Source organism: Electrona antarctica (genome assembly GCF_951216825.1).
Source record: "Electrona antarctica genome assembly, chromosome: 6".
NCBI classification, from domain to species: Eukaryota; Metazoa; Chordata; class Actinopteri; order Myctophiformes; family Myctophidae; genus Electrona; species Electrona antarctica.
Window position 1 is genome coordinate 25,500,424 of NC_136811.1, and position 12,353 is coordinate 25,512,776.

A 12,353-nucleotide genomic window follows, 5' to 3' on the forward strand; every position below is an offset into this window, starting at 1 on the left:
TGGACGCGCAAATCGGCTATTTTCGTCTTACATAAACATTAAATTCCCATTAACAATGAATGGAGAATTTACGTCATATGTGTCTGAGCAAAGATAAGAGCACTCATATATTTTTGGTGAACCTTCTCCCCACAATATGGAGGTTGGGGTTCAAGTTAAATATATAGTAGGTCAACCGTTGCACCCATAGACTGTCTGTGTCCCTTTTATGTCCATGTCCTTTGTCTGTACATGGAGATCCCTGATGTTCTTAGTATATGCCCATACAGTACAGTATATGGGCTCATATACAGATGCACCCAGATTGATTTTAAAGCGGTGTGGTGGCTTCCTGATAGGGTCCTTCCTTTTTCTGTTTTGGTTAGAGTCAGCTTCCGTAGCATTATGCCAACTGTTTGTTCTAGGAACAGCAATAATACCGTTGGAAAGACGGTGACCTTTTCTTGAGTTTATTTTAAATATATTAGAATTTCTATCGCTCATCCACTGCTGTAAATTGGTTTTAGTTGAAAGGTCACATTTGTTTGTTTGCTAAAAATACGATGCTGTGCTGTGAAAATTACCGGATATTCATTGTGTGAGCTGGATGAGAGCACATTAACCTTTCATAAAAGAAAAGCTACTCTTCTGATTTGATGGAAATCCATGAAAGGTACTGAAAACGTGGGGGAGGCTTTTGGATTTGTACTATACATGTAGATATGTACTGTACAACACGTGTGTGTAAAGTTTGTGTTTCAGTGTGTGTGTGTGCAACTGTAAATCTTGGTGAATGACAGAAGGCGTGTGTGCGTGTTTTTGTGTGTCATGATGAAGACCTGTTGATCTTACCTGCCAGACCACTGGCTCCATGCGGTCAGCTGTTGTAGACAGGCAGACACTCAACACAATGGTGTGAGAGCAGGAGGTCACGATGCTGGCAATGATGGCGTCTCGCATTGAGAAGGGCAGCATAGTGTACACCACGAACACAATGAACAGGAAGAATGACACCTGTGGTGGAGAGAGAGAGAGGGGGTTGTTTATTTGTCACACTCGCATACAAATATGTTCAATGAAATGTTGGTGTGGCAGACTGTGCTAACAATGTCCACAATATATAACAAAAACCAAATGAACAAGATATGAGTAAAAGTGTGTACAATGTGTTACGTGTAGAAAATGTGGTAAATACGATATATGGTGCAACCAGAGGAAGATATACGCATTTATTTTAATGAACTAGAGCGGTGTGTCGAAGTCGGTGGCCCGAACGGTTCTTGAGTTACGTGGATTACAGACGTACGTACACACAGAGACTTGGCGTATTAATAGATCGATTAGGAACCAAGACACAGAAGGATGACCAAAGTATATACATACAGAGAGGGGGAAAAAGAGGTCATAGAACAGAGGAATAGAGAAATGTGCAAAATAGAAGGTGAGACGAGAGAGAAAGTGAAGCGACTGTGAGTGTGATGTGACGGTCGCCTAGATGCATACGCTACATCATAACTGTGCACAGGCTAACAAAAACAGATCTACAAGCTACAATGCATCTCTGTTTTTACCCGTTGATAGCTTGTAGATCTGTTCTATTAATCTATTTTAGCATACCATGCAACAGCCATCTACTATGAATGCATAACTCAACGAATGAACAAAAAAACGCTCATTTGTAAGTGAAAGTAAGGAGTAACGAAGTGTGTTTTGGCGTAAATAGTTATTATATTACTATTTCTGTAATATCATTAATTAATTCTTTATACTACTAGTTACAAGTAATAATATTACAGTAATATGTAACTAGTAACTCGTTACAGGAGGTTCCACAGGGTCCCCAGCTACATGTGTTGGTTAATACAGCATCACACTAATTTGAACCGTATCCATATTTGATATGTTGGCCATAAAGAATAGCAGATATCCAAGCTCACTGCACGTCACAGGCTTGTATATTGCCACACGCACGCGCACACACACACACACACACACACACACACACACACACACACACACACACACACACACACACACACACACACACACACACACACACACACACACACACACACACACACACACACACACACACACACACACACACACACAGTCTGGGGGTCCTTGACATGAAAAGGTTTGGGAACCAGTGCTTTGGTCTAGGGGACCCCGGCCATCCGAGTAGATCTAGGATTGAAGCCATTGTCAGATCTGTACAGACAGTGTTGTGTTGACATTGCTGCAGGGTACGGAACCACATGACTTAGTACGTCTGAACACTGCTAGCACTGCTCTCTAAAATGCAGTTTATTTATAGCTCCATCAGTGCCACGCTGAAAGGAATAAAAGAGGGTCACGTTGGGTGAGGGACCTTGGTATGTCATGATGTGTTAAATACAACTCTGAATGGAGTTTGTGGTTCCATCTCCCTAGTAGTCTACACTCATGTTCATGTATATCCACACACCTATCTGAATGAAGCAAAAATAAACAACAAAACTGCCTAAATATAAAAAAACATGGTTATATGGTGGTTGGGGTCATATATATTCTTCCAGTCTCTGAGGGGGGGTCCCGAAAAAATATTTGGAGGCTGAGGGGGGGGGGGGGGTCAGGGGAAGAAGTTCAGCTATTAGTGTAGATTTTTGTCTTACACAAACATTAAATTCCAATTGACAATGAATGGATAATTTACGTGACATGTGGACGCGCAAATCGGCTATTTTCGTCTTACATAAACATTAAATTCCCATTAACAAAGAATGGAGAATTTACGTCATATGTGTCTGAGCAAAGATAAGAGCACTCATATATTTTTGGTGAACGTTCTCCCCACAATAGAGCGTCGCAGTCCCGCCCCCTACCATGGACCAGGAAATGAATCCCAATGCATTTTTCCCATAGACATTTCAAAAAGTATTTATTTAAAGACGGTTACGCCGCGGACAAAGCCAACTCGAGTCGTGACAACACAAACAATATTTTGGACCAAACAAATAATTACAAAGTGCCACGCTGAAAGGAATAAAAGAGGGTCACGTTGGGTGAGGGACCTTGGTATGTCATGATGTGTTAAATACAACTCTGAATGGAGTTTGTGGTTCCATATAGTAGTCTACACAGTACTCATGTTCCTGTATATCCACACACCTATCTGAATGAAGCAAAAATAAACAACAAAACTGCCTAAAAAAAAAACCTAACCATTTGTCTGTACTGGCTGTGGGGGGATTTTCCTCACTGACAGCAATAAACATCTATTATATTCTAAATCTCAGCCACTTTCAACCTGGCATCTATTTTGACCATGTCATTACAGATGAACATTTAAAATAAATTCCAAGTTCTTTACAAAAAGTATAAAGTATAAAGATAACACAATAACACTACTAAGATGGTACTGACTTGGATAGCATTAAATCCTCAAGCATTGCCTTCTAAAGCCTACAGTAAGTGCCCGGGCCAGGCCGCAAATGCCAGATTATCCAAGTATTAGGAACAACCATGATACTGTGGCTCTACCTGAGCCTCTGAGGCTGCGGGCTGCCTCGTAGTACACATCTGAAATGGAACTAAGAGCTGGGCCTTGCAGGGCTTTAAACGTCATCAGTAAAACCATAAAATCAATTCTGAAACATGTAATAGACCGGAACACTTTATGGCTTAAGTGGTTAACCTATTTTTGACTACTGCTGCACTGCTTGATAATGTCTCCACACACTCCATCCAATATTTGAACTGTCTTTTGAGCTTATCTTTATCCTCAAAACACTACAGTTATGCCTCTACCAGCATTTCAAACAACTGCACTGAAGCAAAATGTTTTGACATAATGTTTTCTAAAACCCAGCCCAGCAAAACAACAACTTATGTTCAACATCTGTGACTGACAGTCACAGATGTTGTGAGAGAACTCAATAAATTAGCGTGAACAACTAACTTAAAAGCCTACTGGCAATAGTGGTGATGATGGGTCCATTGCTAGGTCGTTTGAGTTGACAGCTAGCTTGCAGAGACCTATGGTAATAATATAACCAATCCAAAGTATCAGGTGCAGTGGACACTATTCAGTATTTAAGTCCGACGTCATTTTGCTACGTTACGTCCGGGTCCAAGTGGCACCAGCTCCCGTCCGCATCTCATTGTAAATAGAATATCTAAACGCGTGAATCTTTTTACAATGACGTTATTTTTAAGAAAGGAAGCCATTGAGGGTTAAAATAGGTCTTAATGCTTCCAACTCGAGTAGAATTATTAATGTTTTGTACAAGTTTCCATGACAAAAACAAAAAATGATGTGGAGACAATAAAGACTATTATTATCATTATTATTGAAGGTGGTAACAGTAACAGTAAAATATTTCGGGGGCATATTTAGAATGTTTGCAGGCTTGAGTATGTTGAATCTAGTTTGCATTAATGAGGATTTAGTTGACACAATGAAATAAAATGGCGATAGTATTCCGTGTGGGGCAGACGGCCTGTCACAGCCAGATTTGGGAGAGCAGCGCAGCTTTGTTGTTGCGTGGAAAGCGGTAAAATGAGACTTTCGTGGTTGTTTTCGTCTCAGATTTAGTCCGACGAAGCGTCACAGTATAACTCTATGGGGACACAAAAGCGACACAAAAGTAGGACCCGGAAGTATCTCAGGAGGGGGCGCTCACGTCACAGCTAAAATACTGAATGGGGGTAGCGCCCCTCAGGGACACTTCAGACACTTCAGACGGGGGCCACGACGTGAACCAGTGAATATGCAGCCCAATCACAAGAGGCCATGCAGGCATTTTGATGATTCAAACTATTACAGCACTTCTTAACCTACAGTATGGGCTGCAGGCCACTGGTGGCCGGGATGCGTGGGTATTGCAAGTGGGCCCCCAATTAAATAATTGGCAAAACACTAAGATTGTAATGATAATAAATAGGGCAGGTAGGACACTGTGTTCATGATTTGAAGAATTTTATTCAAAACGGGCCATTACTGAAAACTTTGGAAGCCCAATCTTAGCCAATCAGGATAGAATATGAAAAAACAGACACATCCTTCTTGATCACATGACTACAGAGATAATGTGTACCGATTGGTGTGAGTAAAACAATTGTTTCACATCGATCGGTCCAATGGTGCCACAGATTAGCTGCTCAGAGATCTGCCCGTTATAGCACCACAGTGAGGCCGATTTGAAAAATGTAGGGTAGCATTTCTTCCTTGGCGTTGTGGGAATGTGCGTTCAAAGTTTCACAGCAATCAGGTGCTGCGTTCATGATTTGCTGCATTAAGGACGGACAGGGGCGAAAACGCCCTTGGCCTAAAGGAGACAATAAAAAAATGTCATGGTATTTTTTCTTTAAAACCTTGAAAAGTGAGTTTTTAGCAAATGTACTGCTTCTGACGGAAGGTTCCGCCAGTTGGAATCCAACCGGCAACTGCTTCTGGCGTAACGTTCCGTCTGATAAGCTTTATTATTGATATCAAACCGAATCGATGATTTTTTTTATTTTTTTTCCTTTCCTTCTTTAGCGATCCTAGACTGGATTGCACAACCACACTGCCGTTGCCGTTCACCTCCCTTTATACAGGCTGACTAAAAAGCTGAATAACTCGAAATCTACGGAGCTCTCCATGGTTTGGATAAAATGCACAATGTTCGGAGGTCTTTGCTGATTATCTGGAGGTCTAGATGGGAACATTGGCGCTTTCTAGAGCAAGGATGGCTTCATTTTAGCTCGCTAGCATTGACGCTATTTCACGGGTCAAAAAGAATTGACCCGAAGTCCGAACCCAAAATGGACCTGTGAAATTTGATCATATTCCGACCAGTTCAGAGATTTCTTTCAAATGGCGACACAGTGTCCGTGTGGACCTGGTCAGATTCCGAGACGACTTTCTTTCTTTTCTTATGGACCCGATTTGTTCTGAGATCTAATTAATTCTGAGATTTTAAAGACCCGATGAGGAATCTCCACCAGGCCGAAGGCATGGGGAGAGTATGTTTAGCACGTCCGTTTGTCCGACTGTCTGTCCGTCCGTGTATAGCTAATCTCCCGCACCGTTGGCCTGGCTGATGCCAAACTGTGCACACACTCCCTGGATGCCAATGACTAACCTCTGCCCCCAATTCTTCAGAACGGTCTGTTATAGCGCCACCATGAGGCTGATTTTTGCTAAATGATGAATTGCATTTTACATTTTTTATAGCGCTTTTCCAAGCTTTACAATGGTTCATTCATTCATACATTGGGAGGTGAAGTGGTGAACAGTCAACGCCAGCTTCCTCACTTCCCACATTCACACACCAATGGTGGCAAGCTCACACCGACCAACTCATTGGAGGCAATGTAGGGTTCAGTGTCTTCCCCAAGGACACTTCGACATGTGGACAGGAGGAGCCGGGATTCGAACCGCCGACCCAGGGATCATTGGACAACCTCCTGAGCCACAGCCGCTAAACACATTTCATTACATTACTCGTACACATTTTAACCATACATCACGCAAATCGGTATACACTATCTCCATTGTCATGTGATCAACACAGATCTGTCCCATATTACATCACGATTGGCTAAGATTGCCTTCCAACGTTTACAAAGTCGTCGGTTAGGACAAAATGGCTCAAATCATGAACACACCGTGCAATTTCCATGAAATTACGCATGCACATTCCCACTACTACAACGTTGTATACAGATCCCTAGAGGCCAAGGAAAAAACTTTGCCCTGCATTTTTCACATCTGCCTGTTATAGCACCACCATGAGACCGATTTTTGCAAAACACATTTCTTTACATTACTCAGGCCAGGCTGATTTGAATTGAATTGATCTGGCATCTGAATCTGGCAGCTGGCTTGCCTTACAGGATGGTACACTACCCGCTACACATACAGCAGTGGCAGCTTGCCTTACAGGATGGTACACTACCCGCTACACATACAGCAGTGGCAGCTTGCCTTACAGGATGGTACACTACCCGCTACACATACAGCAGTGGCAGCTTGCCTTACAGGATGGTACACTACCCGCTACACATACAGCAGTGGCAGCTTGCCTTACAGGATGGTACACTACCCGCTACACATACAGGCAGTGGCAGCTTGCCTTACAGGATGGTACACTACCCGCTACACATACAGACAGTGGCAGCTGGCTTGCCTTACAGTATGGTACACTACCCGCTACACATACATTGCGTAGCTCAATTTTTTGATGTTGTTGCGCTGCAGAAATCAGATCCTAAACCAGCCTAAAACATTGCACAAGTTAAACAGCACTTCATTGCATTTTCTCTTTCACCAGTGTCGCAGGCGCACACACGGTCACACAGTAGTATGGGTCTTCTCGGATCCACTCAGGTATTACACATAATGATAGTTCCGCGGGATTACAGCCGATTCCGACCCGTCCCCGAGTGATTATGACAAAACACGGATCCGACCTGTACAGGTCTCGGGTCCTGTCAGGGGTCTTATTTCTTTAGTTTGCATTGTGCGACATGGGGTAAACTTGGTAAAGCAGAGGCGACTCAGGCGAGCTACTGTATACATCATTCTCAGAGTCGCAGAGACATGTGAAAATGCACACAGAGCTGCTCACTGCCTAGATCAAAGTTGTAAATTATAATGCAGAGTTGCAAACTAACCTACACAAGAAATCAGATGAAGCGTTTTTACATAGTTTTCTTCGACGGGTGGCTAGAGATAGGGTGAGAAGTTCAGTCACACGAGAGACTCAGAGTAGAGACGCTGCTTCTTCGCCTGGAAAGGAGCCAGCTTAGGTGGTTCGGGCATCTGGTTAAGATGCCTCTCGGGCGTCTCCCAATAGGGATTAGGGAGGTCCTTCAGGCACGTCCCACTGGGAGGAGACCCCGGGGCAGACCAAGGCGCAGTTGGAGGAAACACATCGACTCACTGGCCTTGGAACATCTCGGGATCCCCCAGGAGGAAGTCACTAATGTTGCTCTGGAGAGGGACGTCTGGAACACTCTGGTGGAGCCGTTGCCCCCCGACCAGACTACGGATAAGCGGTTGAAGATGGATGGAAGGATGGATGGATGGATGAAAATAACGTGTCAGGAACAAGGCCAATGGAAAGACTATACAATATTCTCCTTGGATTTGTTAATGTTGTTAATGAGAAATGTATGCACTGATTCATACAAGTAATTAGTAACTGGCTTCCTGACCCATGGGAGAGATGATAATTGTCGCAGAATATCATCTAACATGCCAACATAATTTGCTAAGAGTCTAGCGTGCTTTCCTTTATCAATGTTCTAAAATCCAATGGTGCTAATTGAATTATGAAACTATAGCAGGATAATGGAAGGTTTTTTTTATAAAGCAGTGAGGTGCTCCATTCACTGTGGGCAAGGCAAGTAAATAAGTATCCTGGACAGGGCTTTTTCATGGTCAGACCATCACTGAACATTAATCTCCACCACAGACCCATGGATCATTTTCTTGATAAGGACCTGGAGTAACGTCCATAAAACAAATTACACAGATGGAGTGTCAGATTACTTCAAGCTTTTAGTCCACTGTCATTGCAGATATGTGTTTACAGACAGATACAGTGGGGGCTGGGGAGTGTGTGTGCGTGCGTGCATATACTAGTATGTGTTTTATTTTTTTGTGTAGGTACATGCACAAGTATATGCAGTATATGCATGTACTGTGCAGTGTGTTTGTGTGCGTGTGTATTCATTCCATTCCATTTAACCCTATATGAGGGCCTGGTATAGTATTTGCATTTCCAGCTAAGTGCACGGTACAAGGGATCACATCTCAGGGCTGACAGTCAGATATTGACATGAAGTGCAAGTATTTTCAAATTGGCCTTCCTGACTACAGCCTCTTTACTGTGATAAGTTATGTTGTAAAAAAAAAACGTTTTTGAAAAACCTTTTCAGAGAAACAAATTGATTCTACCAACCATAAATCGAGCAAATAACTAGACACTTTTACACATCCTATGCAAGGCAGTAATGTCAGAATAATTTTGCCTACTGTGTAAGGTACAGAGAAGGAATGGGTAGTCAATTTAGCTTAGCTTTTGAGCAGGCAGTGGAGATAGTCACAGAGCCGAATCAACGGGCAAGCAGGACGAGTGCATGTGCTATCTAACCCATTAAGACCTAGGGCCGATTCTACTAAATATTCCTTCTAAACCAGTAGTGCTCACACTCACTCAATATTCACGCTCTATCATAAGAGAATATTCGTAATATTCATAATATTCAAAGAACATTTCAATGGGCAAAAGTCTTCACACCTTTCTGCCTTGAACTGCACACTGCTTCTCTTCAATTTCTCCTCCAATGTGCTTGTGATTGCATTTGGTCTGTATTTTATTAAACATGAAGTCTACCTACATCTGTCATCAGCCATTACTTCAAATAATTTTCTTCACGGCATTATTGCAAGATATTGGTATAAAAGTGGCTAATTATTTAGTGCCTTTTCCTCCTAATTTCCTCTCTCGCCCTCTTTCCCCATCTCACATCGTCACGTCTCCTATTTGCCTGTTCCATCACTCCTTGTTAGTGCCAACCTGTCTGCCCTCCCTCCTGCCTCCTGACTAGTTTCACTTAGTGAGGGACAGTTTTTACATTTTTAGGGAAGACAGAAAGACAGGGGGAGACAGACAGAAAGACAGTGGGGAGACAGACAGAAAAACAGGGGGGAGACAGACAGAAAGACAGTGGGGGAGACAGACAGAAAGACAGTGGGACAGACAGACAGACAGACAGACAGACAGACAGACAGACAGACAGAGAGACAGACAGACAGACAGACAGACAGACAGACAGGGGGAGAGACAGACAGGGGGAGAGACAGGGGGAGAGACAGACAGGGGGAGAGACAGAGAGAGAGACAGGGGGAGAGACAGAGAGAGAGGTAGGGTGAGAGAGAGAGAGAGAGGTAGGGTGAGAGACAGACATACAGACAGACAGACAGACAGACAGACAGACAGACAGACAGACAGACAGACAGACAGACAGACAGACAGACAGACAGACAGACAGGGGAGAGACAGGGGAGAGACAGACAGACAGGGGGAGAGACAGACAGACAGGGGGAGAGAGAGACAGGGGCCAGGAGAGCAAGGGCAGGGGCTGGCCCACAAAGATAAGACCTTTCCCTGCTGTCAGCAGAAAGGGAAGGCTGTAGTTGGGATAAGCATCCAATTGATTCCAGGGCTGAAAGGAAAAGTGTAAACTACATATTTAATCTGGGGGGGGATGTTGGGTACAAGGTGGTGGCGCTGGTGAGGGGGGGAGGGGCGTTGGCTGTAGAAACAAAACCATCATGTCAGTGCTATTTGGCAGAGAGTTGGTGGAGCAGAGGGTAGCAGGAGGAGCAGAGGGTAGCAGGAGGAGCAGAGGGTAGCAGGAGGATGCCTTGAGGAGCAGAGGGTAGCAGGAGGATGCCTTGAGGATGGAGCAGAGGGTAGCAGGAGGATGCCTTGAGGAGCAGAGGGTAGCAGGAGGATGCCTTGAGGATGGAGCAGAGGGTAGCAGGAGGAGCAGAGGGTAGCAGGAGGATGCCTTGAGGAGCAGAGGGTAGCAGGAGGATGCCTTGAGGATGGGAACGGTCCATGGAGCAGAGGGTAGCAGGAGGAGCAGAGGGTAGCAGGTGGAGCAGAGGGTAGCAGGTGGAGCAGAGGGTAGCAGGAGGATGCCTTGAGGAGCAGAGGGTAGCAGGAGGATGCCTTGAGGAGCAGAGGGTAGCAGGAGGATGCCTTGAGGATGGGAACGGTCCATGTTTGAAGAGCACCCATTATGCACTGAGGCAAATTCCTCTGACCTCACTTCACCTTCAGCAAACACAATGTAAAACATATATGAATGTAGCTGCAAGTAGCAATGTAGGGGCAAGGCGAAGGAGGAGACGGCTTGAGAAATTGATGTGCCTTGAGCCATCAATTTGGTGCAAGAAAGAAATGCTTTTTATTGCCTCACCTACTGTATGGGTGCATTTTGAAATATTAGTTCTAAATGGCAGTCCAATGACATACTACCAGCAGCATAGTTGTTGTCAGTGAGTGTTTCTATAGATTAGGAATGTCACATGCCACAGTGACGGTTTAGGACTCACAATACTTCTCTCAGCATTGATGGGATGTTTTGTTAGTGCCTGTATGGAAGTATACACAGAATAGCGGCCAATATATTTTTCAACTTGATATCAAATCAATAGATTTCACCCCATCTCATATCTCATTTCACCCCATGTTAAGTGAAAGTGAACATTTTTGTTAGCAACGCGCTTAGCACCGTACACTGACTGACCCCTCTGGTGTGTTCTCCTCTCAACTTAGGCCCCATACACATGGAGATGTTTTTAGGTGTATTCGTAAAAGCATTTAATCGTATTGCCGTTTTGTTGACACGGAACCAGCGTTTTGGGTGACTGAATACACACATTTTTGTCCCAGAGTGAACAAATCTGAAGACGCAACCCTTGCGTCTCCGAGTGTACAACAAATACGCTTCTTTACGCATCAAATACGCATCTCAACCACTAGTCAGACACCCACTAGTCAGACAACCACTAGTCAGACAACCACTAGTCAGACAACCACTAGTCACTAGTCAGACAACCACTAGTCAGACAACCACTAGTCAGACAACCAATAGTCACTAGTCCGACAACCACTAGTCACTAGTCAGACAACCACTAGTCAGACAACCACTAGTCAGACAACCACTAGATAGACAAACACTAGTCAGACAACCACTAGTCAGACAACCACTAGTCAGACACCCACTAGTCAGACACCCACTAGTCAGACAACCACTAGTCAGACAACCACTAGTCACTAGTCAGACAACCACTAGTCAGACAACCACTAGTCAGACAACCACTAGATAGACAACCACTAGTCAGACAACCACTAGTCAGACACCCACTAGTCAGACAACCACTAGTCAGACAACCACTAGTCACTAGTCAGACAACCACTAGTCAGACAACCACTAGTCAGACAACCACTAGATAGACAACCACTAGTCAGACAACCACTAGTCAGACACCCACTAGTCAGACAACCACTAGTCAGACAACCACTAGTCAGACACCCACTAGTCAGACAACCACTAGTCAGACAACCACTAGTCAGACAACCACTAGTCACTAGTCAGACAACCACTAGTCAGACAACCACTAGTCAGACAACCACTAGATAGACAACCACTAGTCAGACAACCACTAGTCAGACAACCACTAGTCAGACAACCACTAGTCACTAGTCAGACAACCACTAGTCAGACAACCACTAGTCACTAGTCAGACAACCACTAGTCAGACACCCCAACAGCACCACTCAGTTCAGACGGGTCAGATTTTTCTTAAAGCACCAGTGACCATTATT

The 12,353-nt window shown here is 44.2% G+C and overlaps 1 protein-coding gene across 1 annotated transcript in view; it reads right to left on the reverse strand.

Moving 5' to 3' along the window:
• Nucleotides 1–12,353, reverse strand: part of adcy2a (adenylate cyclase 2a) — a 132,630-nt gene that overhangs the window by 69,924 nt on the left and 50,353 nt on the right. Inside the window, exon 5 of the mRNA XM_079503523.1 lies at nt 832–993. Coding sequence (XP_079359649.1) covers nt 832–993 — 162 coding nt within the window. The remainder of the gene's footprint in view (nt 1–831; nt 994–12,353) is intronic.